This window comes from Corella eumyota, chromosome 2, assembly GCF_963082875.1.
Source record: "Corella eumyota chromosome 2, kaCorEumy4.1, whole genome shotgun sequence".
Classification (NCBI taxonomy): Eukaryota; Metazoa; Chordata; class Ascidiacea; order Phlebobranchia; family Corellidae; genus Corella; species Corella eumyota.
Genome location: NC_137491.1, coordinates 18,839,255 through 18,858,857, shown reverse-complemented (window position 1 = coordinate 18,858,857; position 19,603 = coordinate 18,839,255). Strand labels below are relative to the sequence as shown.

Sequence of the window (19,603 nt, the reverse complement as noted above, 5' to 3'; positions counted from 1 at the left end):
TTTTTCTCAGTACTTACTGTCGACTTGTAGATTTGCAGTTGACGTGAAAACACCAACTTCGTTTCTAGCTTCGCAAACGTATTTTCCAGCGTCGCCTGCTTCTACTTCAACTACCACCAATGTAAACTGATCTTCGTCGTTCAATAACTTGTATTTGAAACCTACAAAATAAACAAAAACCAAATCAATTTAAATGTGGAAAGATTACGTTAATAAAAAACTTTTTTTTTGCTAAACTAATTTTTTCTTTATTTTGTAAATTAGTTATTTGTTTAATAGAAATTCTTTATTTTCAACAAATACAAAAGGTAAGTGATTTTATTTAACAAAACAAGTTTAAATATTTCAAATTTATTTTAAAAATGAATATTGGTCTGTTGTTATTACAAAAATGATTTTTTCTTGAATAACTTACTCGGAGTTATAGTAATTCCCTCTTTGTACCAAGTAATAGAAGGAGTAGGGCGTCCAGTAGTTCGTACAGTAAACTTCGCTGATTCTCCAGCAATAACAATGCAGTTTCTTAATTCCTGCACGAATTTAGGCGCTTCAGGAGCTAAACATAAGAAAAAAAAATTAAAATCTTTATTTAGAAAATTCCAACAATACAACAAAATGCAATAACAAACTGGCAGCGTGATGTAGTGGTAAAAGGACTTGCTACACCGCAATGAAAACGTGGGTTCAATCCACACTGCTCTCATACTGTAGCGCACTTAAGTATGGCGCTATAAACGGTATAAACTTCTGCTGAGCCAACACTTAATCAGCATCATATTTACCGGGCAATTATAATTTCTATAATATCCCAAACTGCCACAGGCAACTCGAGACTGGGTCGGAGTAACTAATGTTCATTTATGTTTAGGTCGCGCATTCGACCTTCTCACGTCGAGGATAAAAATATATACAAAAACAACAAAAAACAACAGCATACATTTTCTTTTTGTCTATGCTTATATACTATTCGCATATCTTAACAGCCCCATTAAAGACTACATTTAAATACAAGGTGAATAATTAAAACTTACGTTGAACGTATAAAAATGCAGTAGTCCTCTGTTTTCCTGCTTCAAAAGTATATTCCCCGGCGTCTTCAAATTTAACTCTGTTCACTGATAACTTGTGTGTTAGATCGTCTACCTCGTATTTAAATCTAAAAAACAAATTCCCATTTAAAGGCAGGTCGAAATGTGGTAAGTAAATAAATGAATATGAGGCATTGTGATTACGACAAATATTTGCTTTGTCGTCTGTGGTCCAATACGGGAATCTTAAATTTTACTATAAATTAGATTAAGACATAAATATGTCAAAAATTGAACAATTAAATTTTTTAAAACGCCATTAAAAATTAAAAAATAAAACCATAAGTATTAAAATTTTCCAAAAAAGGTAAAGTTTTTTTTTAAATAATATAAAAATATAAGACTGTACCTAATTCGATATTATTAACTTATAATACTGAAATGTTTTTATAAAGTTATATCTTTTTGAATATATTGCAAATCGCAAAAAAAGCTGGGTTAAATTAAAGTGCAAACTTAAAAAACCTTTTTTTTCTTTTTTTATTAAATGTCTTGCTTTTGTTAGCTCAGTTATCTAATTACACACTTGCGCTATTGTGCTTAAGTAGGACAACTTTCTGTCAATATTTTCTTACCAATTTACTTTAAAGTTTGTATTTGTAGTGGGTATGGGTACAAGAAACTAATATTTGTATAATATGTTGTATATTTGATGACATGGTGTTTTGTATTTGAATTGTAAAGTTACAAAACAATATTTTTTTAAACAAATTGTTAAGTTGAAACCGTAGCGTTGTGTATGAAATATTTTGTAGATTTAAAATTAAAACAGTTTTAATAACTTTTTTAAATCAATTATTTTTGTAAAGTTTTAATAATTTTTTATTAAATTTTTTTTGTAAAAAATTATCATCATTAAAAATTTATAACATATTTTCTAATTTACCGTTTCATCATCATAAAGTCAATTTTAATTCCATCCTTGTACCAGTTTGCTTTCACATTTGGTTTGTTAACTTGAAATTCCAGGGTTGCCAATTTATTTTCAATCACCTCTATGTTCTTCAGCGATTTCGTGATCTCGACAGCAACAACTGGAAACATTTAAATTTAAGTTAAACAAAATGTCAACTTTAATTTAATAATAATAAAAACAGCTCTTAGTATTAATAAATACCTTCCACAAATAAAGTAGTCGATGACGTTGCGCTTCCAGCTACAAACGTATACACACCAGCGTCCTCTGACGTCACATCCTTGACTTTTAAACTGTGCGTGACGTCACGACTGCTGACGTCATATTTACGACCGTGCTGGAGCTTGGAATCGATCCGACGACCATCTTTCGTCCAGTAAGCGTTAATGTTACGTGCATCAACATCACACTGTAGTAGTACCGGCTGGTGAGCGTTTGCATGTAGCTCAGATGGAAGTTGTTTTAAAATAGCAACCTCTGTAAAAAAAAAAATTATATATATAATGTTTATTGGTACTGTTAAGTTTACTGCATAATATAAGTTAGTCAAAGCCGCCGTTTAAGATCTAAGTCTTATAGAGTTATCACTTTCTGCTGTAAAGAAACTCAACCGTTGGTAAACTTATTAACACAGTAGCTTAATAAAAAGGTTTAGATAGTACCAACTGCCAAAAACATTAACTAATTAACAGGATAAAATTAGCGAGAGTAATATAAGTTAATTAAAGAATTTTACAATAGAGTCTAGGGCAGTTAAAGTTATAGTCTATTATACAAAAAAGTAATAAATAAATTGCAAACTTTAACTTCCATTCTTACAAACTATAAAAAAGCAAGTTAAAAACCACAAACCTTTGACATTTAGTTTGGCTGTACATTTATCACTACCAGCTTTAAATTCATAAGTTCCACTATCTTTCGATGAACATGAACTAATAATTAATTTCCGAGTTCTGCCGTCTGTTACTATTTGTACAGTTGGACCATTCTAAATAAAAGTTTATTTTTTAGTAAAATTTTTCCTTAAAAATTTTAAGGTGTTATGACATAAAGGGTGTAGTCATAGTAACAATAAAGGTTTTGTTACGTTATTATAATTTTGCTTAAAATTTAAAAATTAAATAGAAATAAAAATTAAAAATACAAATTAGTAGTCGATTAAAATTAATTAAAAACTAATCTTAAATATAAATTAAATAAAATATTTGTTGTAAAATATTTACTTCTAAAATTACACCGTCTTTCGACCAGGAGCATAAAGCACTTGGCACATCAGGATGTGATACTTTACATTCAAATGTTGCTTTTTGGGTCTCGCTCACGACTACGTCATTCATTGGTGACGTCACTTTAATATCCTCGATGTTAACACGCGTCTGTGACGTAGAACGACCAACAGAGAATTGGTAGATACCAGAATGTCTAGGAGTGGTGTTGTTGATAGTAAGTCGATGAGTTTGTCCTCTTTTTGTAATCTAAAAAATAAATTCATTTTTAATTTTTTGAACCAAGTTTTTAAAAAAATTTGGTTTAATTAATTAATAAGTTGGTAGTTTAGAAGCACGTCCAATAAATTCTCTAGTGCGCTATGATATTATTTAAAAAAATTTTACACAATAAAATTGTCCTTTTTTAATTTTTTTTTACTTCAAAATGTTCGTCAGGTTTTATTAAAACTCCATCTTTGCTCCAAATCCCGTTCACAGTTTCGTTGTTTACTTCAGCAACTAATTCGATGTTCCGGTGCGCCATCTCGCGGACTTCGGTCAACTTTCGAGTGATTTCAACACCTAAATAAAAAATTAACAATAACAGTTTTTAAAAACAAGTTGTTTTAAAAAATTTAATTGAAAAAAAATGTTAAAATGTAAATGTGTCATCTTTAGTAGTTGCAATAAATATTTAGCATAAAAGAAATTAAAAATTGTTTTTTTTAATACTTTCAGTTCATTGTAAAAATAATAATAAATTTACATAATATAGTGTACATTAAACCAAACGTATTTTATATAAAAACATGAATTTAAACATATCAAGTAAAAAATGCAGTTTTTTTGTTTCAAAAATAATCAAAAAATTCATTACTCTTACTTTCGATATAAAGTCTAGAACTCGTTTTAGCCGATCCAGCAACACAACTATATACACTTTCATCATTTTTTTCTACATTCCTTATCACCAGTTGATGCGTTGTTCCTGATGATGTTATAACGTACTTAACGTCATCGTGTTTAAGTGCAACGCCATTACGTTCCCATCTGACGTTTTGAACATCTTGGTTTGAAAGTTCGATGTTGAAAGTTGCATCCGAGCCTTCAGCAACGCTGAAGTTTCGCAATCCTTTTGAGAACTTGACCGCTGTAAAAATAAAATATTAAAAAATAATTAAAACTGACTTTATTTAAAATTTGGCAAATTTAATTTTTGTTAAACCAAAAAATGGGTTAAAACGGCAATGCTAGACTAAAAATACAGTAAATTAATAATTACTAATGTAAAAAAAATATTTAAAAAGTAAAAACATATTTTATCTAAAATTAATTTTATGTAAAATTTAGAAAATGTTATTTTTGCTAAACCAAATGTAAATAAGGAAGGTTAGAACGACAATGTCACACCAAAAATACAGTAAAAAGGTAAATACTATTTAAGACCAATTAACAAAGATTCACTAGTAATTTGGCAATCAATATCACTAGTTAAACAAAAAAAAGATTTATCTTTGAACAAATTTTTAAACTTACGTTTGACATTTAGTTTGGCTGAAGTAGTCGCACTTCCAAATTTAAAAGAATAATTTCCCGAGTCACTCTTTGTAACGTCACGAATAACAAGTTTATGATTACAACCACTTTGTTGAATCTCGTATTTCTCGGTGTTACGTGAATCCAAAGCTTTGCCATTTTTTAACCATTGACCCTTACTACCAGCCTTGGCAACTTTGCAAGCTAATGTCACGTGACTGGTTTCTGTAGCGCTCTGGTCAATTAAAGGTTCGGTAATCTGAGCACCTGTCAATCAAATTCGAAGAGTATATTTTATTTAGGATTTACGCAAATTAATAAAGGTAAATAAACAGATATAAAATAAACATTTTTTGTAAATATTTTTATCTTCAATGTGGGAAGGTCAACTTTACGACCTAAACATAGAGTAGAGTAACAACTGTTACCCTAACCCTGTCTCAAGTTGGCTCTGTAAGTTTGGGATATTATAGATTATAAGTTTGGAATATTTGTAAGTTTGGAATAATATAGATTATTACATTAATAAAAATCGTAAACTAATTGTATAACTTAAAACATGTCATAAATGCATAAAAAAATTAATAAAATTAAAAAAAATTAGCTTCTGCTGAATAGGTTTAAAAATTAAAATTAATGTAATTATTTAATAATAAATCAACCTTGCCTTCCACAAAAAATTTAAGTAGTTCAATATGTCTTATAAGTATTGGTTCTAATTTTTTTAAATTACCTTGGACAGTTAGAGTAGCTGAGCTGGTTTTATTTCCAACTTTAAACTGATATTTTCCTTGGTCATTTAAACTCAAAGACCGGATCACAAGAATATGTTTTCGACCGCTTTTTAAGGCAGTGCAGCTATTTGTGTTCTAAAAAATATAAAAAGCAATTTAAATTTGTTTGTCGAAATATTTAAATGTCAAATTTGTTGCTGAGAAAAATAGGTTTATGAAAATAGAAAGCAGATCTATTGAATGATAAACATAAAGATTTATGATTAGAACTGTTAACAAAGACACTTAAATAATTAACACATTTAACAGATGTTAATAAAGAAAACCAAAGTGACAAACGATTACCCCAAAGTGTTAAAAAAGAAAAAGGAGCGTAATTAGAGCATGACGTGACGTCATCAAAAATATTTTTATATAATTTTCGAACACACAAAACCAAGAAACAACAAATTTGACACATACAACTTTTTATGTAAATTTTTAAATTATTTTTTGGAAAACAACTTTTTTTTTTGATTTATACAAATAATTTAAGAAATCACGCCAATACCATGCTTTAATTAACACCAATTAAATAAAAAACCGGACAAGTTTAATGTTCAGTTGCTAAAACATGACAATTTCACTAAAAGCTAAAATTTTTTTAATCAGAATTGTCATGATCTTGAATTAGCTTAAAATTATTTAAAAATATTCTTAATGTAGAAACAAAACGTCGCCATAATCTTCGCTTAGTTGATCAACATCAATACTAACCCCAACAGCGTTGCCGTTATGGGACCACTCTCCTTTAGCGCCATCTTCCGACAACTCTACTTCCAGTTTAACTTCCGTTGCTTCAGATTCGATGACGTCACTTAATTCTTGTACAATTTCGACTTCCTTGACTATTAGCTTTGCCTCGGTACGGGAATTACTTCCAGTTGTGTAGCTATACACACCGCTATCTTGCGGCGAAACACTTGGGATTATTAACCGCTGGGTTGCGCCATCAGTCTGGGTTTCAAATTTTTCGGTTTCGACCCCGTTAAATTGCCATGTTCCGCTTTTGTATTCTGATTGGTTTAGCTCGCATTCGAAAACCGCTTTGTCAGATTCCAAAGCAGTGACGTCACGCAGCCCATTTTGTACGATAACATCTGTTGAAGTAAAAACATATATTCCTATTTTTTGTTATCTACAGCATATAATATAGCGTATAAAGTTAATATTTAAAATAAAAATTGTGCTTTGTTAAGAAAAGTTTATTTGTATACGGTTACTTTTAAATATTTAAATATAAAAATGCGTTTTTTGGCATTGTTGAAACCATCATTTTACCTTTCACGTTAAGTTTTGCAGAAGTGGTTTTATCAGCAACATTAAAACTATATTCCCCCGAGTCTGACGACATAGAGTTCTCAATAATCAACATGTGCTTCTGTCGATCAGTGGTGACAATAACTCTGGAGAAATGTATAAGCAAGATTTTTAAAAATTAAAGCCGTATAAATTATTTCAGTTAAAATACCAACATTTTTATAATAAAAAGCAATCAAAATAAAAATAGTAAATAAACAGGCTTAAATATTGTCCAATTTACCAAACTCACAAAGTTATTATTCAATATGTTATATAGGATTTGATATGCCCAAATTTATTTTATTAATAAGTTATTGTGTTATATTATTAATTCACTTTCAGGTTTAAAATACAACCAGTCCCTTTTTTTAAAAAACAGGTCATTTACCGTTCTGAGCTTGACACTTTAGCGCCGTTGTGCGACCAAGTTCCTATAGCATTATCAGCAGAAAGTTGAACCTGAAAAGTGGCAACGTCGCCTTCAAATACTTCTTGATCTTTCAGTTGCTTGATGATATCAACTTGTATAGCTAAAAAATTAAAACAAGTTATAATATAAAGTGTTACACTGTTGTTAATAAGTCAAAGAAAATAAGTAAGACAACTTTAAAAATTGTAAAATATCAGTTCAGTAATGGTTTCTTTTTCAACTGATTTTACAATGAAAAAAATTTTTTAACATAATTGACAAATTTTTATCAAGCGAGTGTTGGTGCTAGAAATTCAAAATATACCTTGCATAGCCAAAGTAGCTGAAGAGGTCTGATCATTATATTTAAATTCATATGATCCCTGGTCTTCAGTTCGTACATTGTCAATGACTAAAACTCGTTTGTCTCCGTTGATTTCTACATGATATTTTGCACCTTCCTGTAAAATATTAAACAATAATATTTAACATAAATATACATTACATCGCAAAGGTAAATTTTAAAGGTTGTCTAGAACTTGTTAAATTACTGGCAACAATCTAATGCAGTAACAATTGATGCCAAAAAGAGTTGAATTTCAAACATGTCACAAAAAATTCAAATAGAATTACTTTATTTTTAGTTTTTACAATTAATCTATGACGTTTACAAAAATGTATTAACCTGAATACGTTTTCCGTCTTTGTACCATTCCCCGCTGACGTCATCATGTGAAACCGTTACAGCGAATTGGCACATTGAACCCTCGTTAACTTCTTGGTTAGTAAGTTCAGCCAAAATCTTTTTCGGAACAGCTAAAATAAAATAATTTTTATTTAAAAACAATAACATATGATAAATTAATACTTTTATCTCTAACAAAAATTACAAAAAAATACTGAAAAGTTTTAAAACTATACAATAAATTAAAAAAAAAAATATTTATTTTCTACCTTTCATATTAATTTTGCATATAAACATAAATTAATAAAGCTCTAACCTTCAACAACCAGGTTTGATGTAGTTTCAATAGTTCGTCCATCAGCGTTCGAAGCCCGGCAAGAATACATTCCTTCGTCGGAGATTCTGACCTCACTAACCCGCAGATATTGATGCAAGGCCTCGGTGTGTATTTGATATTTGTTACCATTACTAATAACTTGGTTGTTACATAACCACTGTAGTTCAGTATAGCCTTCTGATAACGCACACTCGAAGATGATTGATTTTGAGTTTTCTTTGACGGTTTGATCGCTTAGGGGTTCGGAGAAATAAAATGTTTCTGCAGCTTCTATAAAATGTATAAAATTATAATTTAATATGTTATCGTTTAAATAACACATAAACAAAACACTATTCTAAAGTCTCTATAAAAACGAAGTACTTTTTTATGTTATTTTGACATTTACTTTAGCTTATCTACTAATCCTGAAAGAGTGTTGCAAAACCACGTTTTTAAAAACCTTTATTTTTTATCAAACGTTAAAGCAGTATCACGTGACTTACGTTGAACCAATAGAAAGCCTTGGCTACCAGCTTGGCCAGCAGGGTTAGAAATGCGAACTGAAATTGAACCAGAATCTTCAGTGGTGACGTCACGAATAAACAATTCACACAAGTTGTTCTAAAACAAATTATTTTTTATCCAGATTTGTATTTGAATTTAAAAATCAAATCTAAAAAAAAATTACCTTTAAATTTATTTAAAAAATGCTTAAATTAGGATAGGCTTTGTTTCCATTTTTTAAAAAAGTTATAAGTTCTTTTGATTGTAGTTTTACCTCTGGATAAAACCATCCAATTCTGTCAGACTTTTCCAACTGATTTTCATTTTTATACCAAGATATTTCAGGTTCCGGAACAGCGTGGAATCGAACTCTAAACCTCGCGTCTCCTCCTTCGTCCACAGTCAAGTTGTGAACTCGTTCGATCACTATCGGTGCTTCCATGTCTGACGTAACTTCCGGCTGTAATACGTCACCAAATTTATAAAATGTGTGATTTTAATATTACTAAATCATGCAAGTTTTTTAAATATTCAATTTTTATATTTTATAAGTAATGTAGATTTACACCGTGCAAATTTTAACATACTTGATGCTTGCATATAAACATCTATCTATTGTAAAAAAAAATCTCATGCTTGAAAAGATTTGTTTTAAATAAGTGATAAAGAAATTCCTCTGCTTGAAATAGGTGATAAACAATATAAAAAGTTTCTTTAACATGACACTTAGGCCTTTGTATAATTGTTTTATATATTTTAATGTCAAATAGGTGATATGATTTATTAGCTTTGAATTATAACAACATAGCACTGTGATCATATGCAACGTTTATGTCATCACAATTAAAAATTTCGTGAAATCGTGACGCTGCTAGTGACGAAATCGTGACATGTGAGGTGACGTCACCTTATTTATTTGATATGGCGCGGGTAAATGTTCTCTGGGGCGTTCTAGATGTGGAAGTTTTTCTGGGTCAACTTTTTTAGGTTTTTCAAGTTTTAAAAGCTCGTCTTTAGTTTTGCGAATAAAAGTTTCATATTCACGATCGCGTGTGGTTGCCTTAACCGAGGTTAAACAAATTTGCAATTTAAAAAGTTAATTTAGTAAAAAAAAATTGCATTAGAAAAAACTTAGACCTTTAAATAAGCAAAGAAAGTTACTTTACTTCAAAACTTTAATTTTAATTATTGAATACTTTTTTACACGTTTTAAAAACTAAAATCTAAAGTTATTCTAGTCAGTTTTTAAACTAATTAATTTATCAATTTGCAATTAAATACACAGATACAAAATTGGGAGTTAAATAGAAGATAGAAAATGTTTTAGTTTTAAACATAAATTATTCTAAACAGTAGCAATTACCTTTTTCTTTGTTCCTTCAAATGTGTTAAGCAGTCTTTCTTCTTCTGAGAGTTTGTTGAACTTTGAACTCAGTTCCTCATCTCGTTCGACTTTCTTGATTTTCTTCAACCCGGAAATTGGTTTCTCAACTTCGCGCAACGCCACCATGTGACGACCTTTTTCTTCTGTAAGTTTAAAATGTATTTATGTAAAAAAATACGCCATTAAAAAAAATCAAATCAAAAAAATTTGCCTTTAAAAATAGAAATTTAAGTAATATAGAAAACAATAATTAACCAGTATACGTTTTTAAAATTACTTTAACTCTTTTCTATTAGGAACCAACATAATTTCACCTTTTAATTGGTCAAAAAGTAACCAAAAAATTGTTAAAGTTAGTTATTAAAAAATGACAATTTATGCCAAAAAAATGCAAATCTTTTTAACAAAAATCAAAAAAATAAAATAAAAATTTAAACAAATATAACAAAAAATCTATAAAAAATAGTTACATTTATCGAAAGAAACTTTACTTTATTTTAAACTACCCCAGTTTTACCTCTAAATTGGTCCTCTACATTTCTTGTAATCCTGTATTGCTTTAAGGTACTTAAATCGACCTTAGCTTCAACAACCCCAGGTTTAAGATCAGGTTTATGAAGCATCGTCCTAAAGTCTTGAGCTTGGTAAATTTCGATTTTAACTGTGACCTCCTCACGACCTTCAGTGTTGGAAGCAACCATTCGTACCTCTCCATGGTCGTATCCTCTTACTGCAGTGATCTCAAAGTAATGAATTCCATCGTACCAGATTCGGAACCTTAAATTATAAAATTCGCATTTTTTAAATGTTCAATAAAGGTTATCTTAAAATATTAACTTGCAGCGTGGTGTGGTGGTCAAAACACTTGGCTTCACTACACTTACAGCTCTCCTTACAATCAATATTAAGACTATTTTGATTTTTAAATTACCTTTTGCTTTGTCTGATAACTTGTCCATTCAAAATCCAATCAACTTTTGGTGAGGGTGAGCCCACAACTCGGCACCTAAACCTCGCTGGATCGCCTTCTCGTACTCGAATTGGATCGGGAACAAGAACAACTTTTGGCGGGGATTTGATCTCATCGTCGGCCTGGTCGTGACTAACGTGAGCAAGTGATAACTAAAGTAAAAGAACAACGTTTATTCAAATTAAGAAAATTAAAAAATGTCTTTAAAAATAAAAAAAAACTAGCAAAATAGACTAAATATATTCCACATACTAAGACAGTTTAATAATAAATAATAAAGCTACATCAAAGAAAAAACTTTAATCATTTTTGGTTCTTAAAAATAATTTAAAATCTATTAAAACACAATATCACAAACTTTCAATCATGGTTGTTAAAAAATACCTCTTGTCGTTGTCTTTCAGTTGTGTTAATTTTCTCGAGTCTTGAAGCATCTGGCAGTTGGGTTGAATCAATCAAACCCTTTTCTTCTTTAACGATTAAGGTACATGAAGTTTGGGCTTGACCATGTGCATTCGTTGCCCGACAGCTTATCACACCTGTAAAATTTATGATTTAGTAAATTAGACAAATAGTATAACTGCGCAAAATAAGAATTTTAGTTTGTTATACAATAGTGCAGTAAAATCAACTGTAAATAAAGCATAGCCAATACAAGATTTTTTTATTAAATTAAAATATATTGTTAATTTTTCAACTTACTTTCTTTTGTTAATAAATTATAACAGATATAATTAAAAATTTAAAGGTAGTTTTATAACAATTTAAATATGCACAGTAAAGTCAAATGTGAATATATTATAGCTAAAATAAATTACTTTTTTAATAAAAAAATATATTGTGGATTTTTTAACCTTTTGTATAAATTATACCAAAAAAAATTACAATTTGAAGAAAATTTTAATACATTTAACATTGTTAAGAATCCTAAAATGCAATTAAAAATATTAAAAGTAGAACAAACCAGTATCTCTAGGGTATACAGCACTGATATCTAGGGCTGCATAACCGAACTCAAAAGTTGTCATAATTCTGTTCGCATATTCCCATTCCTTGCCGTCTAATAACCATTCCACCTAAATATATACAACACCAAAAAATTATAAAACTATTCTATTCGCAATTATTATCACATCAATAATCTTAAGTTAAAGGTAGATAGTTATATAAAAAAAATGTAAATATTAGCCAAAAGTTTTCTTACATTAATAAAAAAATTTACTATTTTTATTACTATTTTACTAGAATATGAGTATTAAACTAATTTAAAATAAAAATTAAAACTGATAAAGCAAAAGTAGTTGCTGTATTTCTACAAAAAGTAGTTACTTTAAATCATTACGTTATAATAGTGCTTACCTTCATGTTAGGGTCGCCTATTGGAACCAAGTGACACTCAAAATGAACAGTTCCCAAAATCTTTTGTTTGACTGAGATTAACTTCTTTTTGAAGCGAGGTTTTTGCATCAAATTGGTTTCGTACAAATCGCTTTCGTCGAAATTGTCAAGCTAAAATAAATAGTGGTAAAGGTAAGTTTCGTCAGTTCGTTATACAATTGATGACGTCATATAACGTCATGTTGGGTTTGGTGACCATGCCATAACATACTTAAAATCTTTATGTAAACATTATTACCTTTGGCATGTTTTAAATCATTAAAAATTTTGTCATTTTTTCCCGTCGCATTGTTGTAATATTAATTGTATATCGTATTTATTATTTACTTTTATCAATGCGTAAAAAATCAAATAAAAAAAAATAATAAAAAAAATTTTGGTAATATTGCAAATATCTATAATAACTAAGGCGCTATAAACAATATGGCCAACACTTAATCAGCAGCTTAGTTATCAGGCAATTATAATCTATAAAATCCCAAACTGCCACAGGCAACTCGAGACTGGGTCGGGGTAATTGATTTTACTCTCTGTAAGGCCGTGAAGTCGACCTTCTGACATCGAATAACAAAATAAAAACTTTAAGTAAGTTGTTAATGTTAGTTGTTGCCAACTCTAACTGGTAATTAATTAATTTTAACAGGTGAAAAAAGTTAATCTTTGAAAAGTGTTGTAACAATGTCCTTTATCTGTTGCGAGTTGTTTTCCTATCAAAAAATAAATAAACTACTAAAATCTTACTTTTCTAAGATCAACTCTCTCATGCGTCACACTAGATGACGTCACTTTCTTAGAAGGCTTAGGGATGTACAGTCTCCGGTTCGGTTCGGGCACGATATCTGCCCGCTCCACGTTTACTTTGCATCGGGAAAGATCCCGGCCAGCCTTGTTAACAGCTGTTGCAGTGTACCAAGCATCATGGAGACCTTTTCTTGTTTGTTCAATAGTTAGAAGTCCATGTCCGTCCACCCCTTCAATTCTGAAGAATGGATCAATAAGTATAATTATATATTTTATTGATTACTTGTACTTTGCAGTTTTTGAAAAAAATAGGACTGTTAAGTACAAGAGAAAAATTGCAAGGAATGTCATTTATATGTTGTAAACTATTATGTATTTGTTTTAATGGAAACTTTAAAAATTCAAAAAGGAGTAAACTATACAACACCTGGAGAGTTTAATAGTAAATATTTTGTAATCATTTGTAATTTTCTATTTAAAAACTTTTAATACAAAAAGTTGGTTGTATAAAACATCTTACAATATTACAACAATCACCTTAAGTCTCGATGTTTTTCTGGCACCAACAACGAGTTGTCCTTTAACCAAACTATCTCAGGGGTTGGCCTTCCAACAGCAAACACCTCCAGTCTGACCATATCTCCTTCCTTGACACTTACACTTTGAGGTTTCTCCAATATTCGAGGCCTCTCTACCCCTTCATCAGCTGTTTAAATTTAAAAAATTTAGAATGTGCAAATTGACCGGCAGCGTGGTGTAGTGGTCAAAACACTTGCTACACCACTATAATGTCGTGGGTTCAATCCCCACTGCTCTCATGCTGTAGGGTCCATAAGTAAGGCGCTATAAACGGTATAAACTTCTGCTGAGTCAGCACTTAATCAAGATAATTATCAGGCGATTATAATCTATAACATCTCAAACTGCCAAAGGCAACTCTAAACTGGGTCGGATGTTACTCTATGTTTAGGTCGCGCATTTGACCTTTCCACATCGAGGATAAAGATATATACAAAAAAAATTAATAATAATGTAAACATGTAAGTTTAATACAAAGTAAAACAATCTTGTATGAAAACACGAAGTCAAAATAGATACTATTCTTGATAGAGTTTAAAATTAGTTTAGATGCTCTATATGAAATTTAGTCAAATATTAAAAAATAATATCTCTATTAGTTAAAAGCAAGTACTGTAACATTAAATTAAGTGTAGGAATTGTAATTAAAAAACACAAAAAAACTTACGAATAACAGTCAGTTTTAATGTAGTCACAGCCTTTCCGGCCACGCTTTGAGCCACTACAGTGTATTCCCCACTATCTTGAGCTTGTGCTGGAGAGATGATAAGAGATCGTACGCCGTCTTCTTTTACCACCACTCTGTGGTTGTAGTCCTCATAAATTTGGCCACCTAAAACACAAGAAATGTGTAACATAGATAAGAATAAACTAAATAAATAACCTAATACATTTAATTAGTTTAGCACTTTTAAATGTAAAACATAAGGCATGTAAAGTACATCAACATTTTTCTAGAGGTTTTTTTACCCAAATTGTTAAACCAAATGCAAGGGTAAACAATATATAGAAGTTAAAATAACAAATTTTGCATAAAATAAAACGCCCAGTAAAGTGATCCTTAAAAAAATTAGCTTAAAAAGTGAACATAAACAACAAAAACAAATTCCTGAAGTAATATACATAACTGCGAATGTTTATATAATACAGAGGTCATAGCTTACCCTTTTCTTCATACACACAAACATAAACACTGAGTTCCATTTTTAGCCACGGCGTAGCGTGAATCGGTGAGTCACGTGGTCTATCACGTGACTCCAAGCCGAGGGAAACCCCCTGCGTATGTGATTTCACAAAATTCGTTTCGGTTTTTGGCAAATTTTTGACCAAAGAAACTGATTTTTCTGAAACTTTATTTCCAAGCGGCTTTGGTGATTTAAAAGATGGTTTTTTGTTCATAATTGGTTCGTTTAAAAGTAGACTATGGTTAACTTTCATTGGTTTATTTGCTACAGTTTTCTTGAAATCATTTGCTGATCTTTTTGGGGAAAACTTATTGGTGTCCATAAGCGAAGACTTTAACTTTCCGAATTGATTAGAGTTTTTGTCCGAAGTTTCCTTTTTATGTTGAAGATAAAACCTCAGTTCTTTCAAGTTGTGGATTCCGTGAAGTTTCGCTTTGTTAGCCGTTATATTCACTTCTTCTTTAATCGGACTAATAACGTCACGTCGACTAACCCTAGCATGTCCACTGTTACTCAACCGATCTCTAATCAAAGCCGGGCTAAACTGATGTGGAATGACGTCATTACAAGAAGATGATGACGTCATGTCAAAGTCGGTGACGTCAGATTGCATCTCGTCCCCCCTGTAACCAGAATCAGAGTCAGTCGGGCAGTTGAACGTCTCGTTTTTACGCCATTGATCGTTTGAAGGATTTAAATAACAATTCTTGTCTGTTTCCGGACACCATGTTTGCGTCCTACGATGGTTACGTGTCGTGTGCAAAATCTCGTCCATAAAACTTTTAAAACCCTTTTCTTGCGACGATTTCGGACTTTTGTTCAATTTTCCACATTTCGTACAACTGTCCCTTTGGTGATGTAACAAAGCGCTTTGTTTGTCTTTACCAATAAGAGTGGCGGACGGTTTCTGTTTCAACTTGGCACTGAATAGCAAGCGATGATTGACCTCTACGTCACAGTCATGTTTGTGTGACGTCATAATACAAACAACCAAACTTAAATTTCGAGTAGGTTAATTTTTAAATCCAAAAATTTACTATTCTTAAATTTTTTCAATTTCAAAAAAAAAAATTAAATAAAATTTCAAGAAAACTTTTAAAAGCAAGTTTAAAAATCTGATTTTCTGTTTTTCATTCTTTCTAATTACATTTTAAACAAATTAGTAGCTTGTATGGTAAAATTTTTTAAAAAAATGTCTAACATTTTACTACACTACGTCTACGAACAAAAATTAGGCAACAAAAAGAGATTACAAAACTCCCATAACAATAAACTGGTGGTGAATCTTAATAAGCTTAACCAGTTGAGACTTGTCACTAAATTGCCTTCAATTTAAAAACTACAAGCTCCTTAAAGTTGCTCAAATATTCAGTTTTGATCGATCTGTAGTTGTGGCTGAATAAAAGATTTTTAAACTCTTTCTTGTAAAAGCTTTACAAAAATTAACATACTAATTGTAAATACCCAAATTTTAAATAATTTCTAGCTGTAAATTTTAAAAGAGTTACAAAGTTTAATTTACTGCTTTATAAATATTTTATAACTTTGCAATATCTACGAAACTAAGTAACAAAACTATGCTAAATGTTATCTAAATATCAGTAAACTATGCTAAATGTTATCTAAATATCACTATCAGTAAAAATAAAGTTATAAGTAAAAATAGAGTTCTGTTCGCCAGTTGAACTTGTCGAGATTTCCTTATTTCTAAATCGAGAATCGTAATAATTTTTTAACACAATACATAGGCTCGCATTTTAGTATATAGTTAAGTGGTTGGGTTATGGCACTTAAACGAAAAACATAAAGACTTTACTCTTTCAAGTACGAGCCAAAATACAATGCAGCCATTTTAGTAGGCAATAAAACACAAAGCGAATTTAAAGTTGAACTCTGCGTTGGAATTTTATTTTAAAAATCGATTGAGAAGTAATTAGGGCTTATAAGGATACTTGATTTTCGATGTAAAGCGCTTTAATTCGCTGTCAATAGCTCGTACTGCGGGTTTTTATATTAAAAACAACATACATTGTCGAAATGAATAAATTTTAGGGCTGGCTAAGCAGGAATATATTTAAATTGAAATGCCAAAAACCTATAATTTTTGCATAAACACAGTTATAAAAATTGAGCAATTACATTTTTATATCTGTACTTTTAAATTAAATTGTATTTATTTCTTTCTAAAAGACAATACTATTCTTACCTGAGTTATACGGTAGCGCTTGATTCATTTTTCCAATCGAAATTACGCCCAATTTAAAATTAACGGATAATTCGTGAAATCATATTAAGATCATATCGTTCATAACTTAACATTACAGAATGGCGCACATTACATGAGATACATGTTATAACATGTTATTGTTTTTTGCGCGATTATGAATTACAAGCTTTATTTACAATCTGGCGAACAAAACATCTAATTTTACTTCCTTTCTTTCATAACCTAGACTCGATTTCAAAATTATCCATTGTATTGCTATCTATATACTCGCTGGCCGTATATTAAATTGGGTAAATGCGATTCATTAAAGACTTTTAAAGACAATAGCGGGGTTTATGACCTAACTATGCCGACTAAATTAGATCACAAAGAAGATATAAAACGTAACAATGATCTGGAACAATGGGACGCGGGACGGGGCTCTTGTTACAATAAGAATGTATGTTGTTACAACATAAACCTTATAGTAAACTGCGCGTGCTTATTTATTGGTAGATAGTGACGACGATATGCCGCTATTTATACTATGCTAAAAGTTAAAAAAAAAAGCTTTTTCTGTTAAAATTTTTTTGTTAATATAATTAAGGTTTTTAACAATGAAAAAAATTAATATCTGCACTATCTGAACCACACAAAAAACTAAACTTTATTAGTATTAAAATATCTAGACCACGAAACCACATTTTACCAGATGTAAATACAAGCGTTTGTAAAGCAATATATCGCCTTTAAAGAAAGCGAATTATAAATATTTAATAGGCAGTGCATTTAACACATTGGACAGGTGACTTAACAATAGAAACCAACATCTAAACACGCGCTCCTACTTGTAATCGAGGCTTTGAAACATTATACCTTATTTAAAGGCACTGAACCACATATAATAGGGTCTTGGGTTAATGTACATTCGAAGCCTTTATACCGCCCTAATCGTTCAGAAAAAAGGCGTATTCTGACTTATCGGGTCTGAATGTCGTACAGGTCACATTGATTTGACTTGTGATTTAAATAACTCGGATGTAGGGTGTTATTGTGGAATATGAAACTAAGTGCACAGACTAACAAGGGCATTCAGGTGCGATTTAGGATATTTTTTGGAATAGAACAAGAAAAACAAATATATATCATAAAACAAAAATTTAATATTTTTTAGACATTTAACAAAACCCTATTTTCATATATAACAAAACAATTTTGCAATTGCAAATAAGAAATTAATATTTTGTTTTGATATTATATTACCTTAAACAGAATTACACAAACTTAATCTTGTACAACAACTCAAAATATGTTTTTTTACGAAAAGAAATGTAAACTTACCGTTTTTGAAGAATGCAACATCAGGTAATGGCCTTCCAGTTACTTTACAGTCAATTCTAATTGCTTTTCCTTCATGGCATTCACAGTTCTCAGGTTTCTTTAAAAACTTGGGCCTGCAATTAAAAAAAAAATTTAAAGGTTGGGTTGAACTTAATTTTAATAGTTGGATTATTTCTAAAAATTAACTTGAAGAAATATCGAAAGTTTAGAATTAACAAACCTTAAAAAAAGATGACTTTTACAAAAAAAACATTAAATTAGACAAATGTTGTATTTTAAACTTAATTAACTTTTTTGTAAATGGTTAATATATTGGACAAATAATGTTATATATAAAAATTTGATATTTAAGAATAAATAAAAAAACAATAGAGTCCAAAAATAGATCAAACACTTATGTGTTTACTATAATGATTGTCAAGTTAAAAACAAAAGTTTAATATATAAGAACCGCACTTGTATATGACAAACATAACACTTACAAATACTTAAAAAATATTTTCTATAAATATTACAAAAAGCAAAACATACTTGAAATATTTCTCAATGTCCAGTTGCTCTACGTCATCAATACGCCTCGATGGCGACATCTGGCGGACTGGTGATCGAGAAATATTACGAAGTCTCTGGCTTGGTGATTGACTGGTTTTACGTAAATCGCTCGAAGCTCGAGCTGAGGGACTAACTGGGCCACGACGTTCCCCTCGCCCCCTTAAAATATCAAATTAATTTAAAAACTTTATATTAAAAGAAATGGTTTTATATTATTTACCAAAAAAATATTGAAATAAATAAAGTTGATTTTGTATTGAATCCAAAAAATAATATTAAAATACTAGACCACACTTTTAGTATTTAAATAAAAATAAATTCGGCAATCGTTAAATTAGAAATTAGTTTAAAAGTTTAAAGTTAAAAATAATTTTATAATATTTAAAATAAAATTTTTTTAAATAAATAAAATTTAATTTTATATTAATACAATATAAATATTTGAATACAACACAGTGTTTTTAAGTATTTAAATAAAAATAATTGCCCTTCTTTAAACTACAAATTA

General features: G+C 29.9%; 1 protein-coding gene across 1 annotated transcript in view; it reads right to left on the bottom strand.

Annotated features, from left to right (window-relative positions):
• Positions 1 to 19,603, bottom strand: part of LOC145743851 (titin-like) — a 151,569-nt gene that overhangs the window by 120,324 nt on the left and 11,642 nt on the right. The window contains exons 21-51 of the mRNA XM_082561907.1: positions 19,075 to 19,254; positions 18,544 to 18,656; positions 14,480 to 14,644; positions 13,771 to 13,939; positions 13,234 to 13,471; positions 12,454 to 12,603; positions 12,059 to 12,170; positions 11,479 to 11,633; positions 11,056 to 11,246; positions 10,642 to 10,901; positions 10,104 to 10,267; positions 9,648 to 9,800; positions 9,015 to 9,200; positions 8,740 to 8,857; positions 8,234 to 8,524; positions 7,918 to 8,048; positions 7,558 to 7,693; positions 7,212 to 7,353; positions 6,803 to 6,927; positions 6,239 to 6,621; positions 5,482 to 5,617; positions 4,749 to 5,015; positions 4,096 to 4,362; positions 3,652 to 3,794; positions 3,228 to 3,479; positions 2,857 to 2,992; positions 2,206 to 2,481; positions 1,975 to 2,122; positions 1,032 to 1,156; positions 416 to 556; positions 18 to 161 (exon numbers count right to left, since the gene is read on the bottom strand). Coding sequence (XP_082418033.1) covers positions 18 to 161; positions 416 to 556; positions 1,032 to 1,156; positions 1,975 to 2,122; positions 2,206 to 2,481; positions 2,857 to 2,992; positions 3,228 to 3,479; positions 3,652 to 3,794; positions 4,096 to 4,362; positions 4,749 to 5,015; positions 5,482 to 5,617; positions 6,239 to 6,621; positions 6,803 to 6,927; positions 7,212 to 7,353; positions 7,558 to 7,693; positions 7,918 to 8,048; positions 8,234 to 8,524; positions 8,740 to 8,857; positions 9,015 to 9,200; positions 9,648 to 9,800; positions 10,104 to 10,267; positions 10,642 to 10,901; positions 11,056 to 11,246; positions 11,479 to 11,633; positions 12,059 to 12,170; positions 12,454 to 12,603; positions 13,234 to 13,471; positions 13,771 to 13,939; positions 14,480 to 14,644; positions 18,544 to 18,656; positions 19,075 to 19,254 — 5,597 coding nt within the window. The remainder of the gene's footprint in view (positions 1 to 17; positions 162 to 415; positions 557 to 1,031; positions 1,157 to 1,974; positions 2,123 to 2,205; positions 2,482 to 2,856; positions 2,993 to 3,227; positions 3,480 to 3,651; positions 3,795 to 4,095; positions 4,363 to 4,748; positions 5,016 to 5,481; positions 5,618 to 6,238; positions 6,622 to 6,802; positions 6,928 to 7,211; positions 7,354 to 7,557; positions 7,694 to 7,917; positions 8,049 to 8,233; positions 8,525 to 8,739; positions 8,858 to 9,014; positions 9,201 to 9,647; positions 9,801 to 10,103; positions 10,268 to 10,641; positions 10,902 to 11,055; positions 11,247 to 11,478; positions 11,634 to 12,058; positions 12,171 to 12,453; positions 12,604 to 13,233; positions 13,472 to 13,770; positions 13,940 to 14,479; positions 14,645 to 18,543; positions 18,657 to 19,074; positions 19,255 to 19,603) is intronic.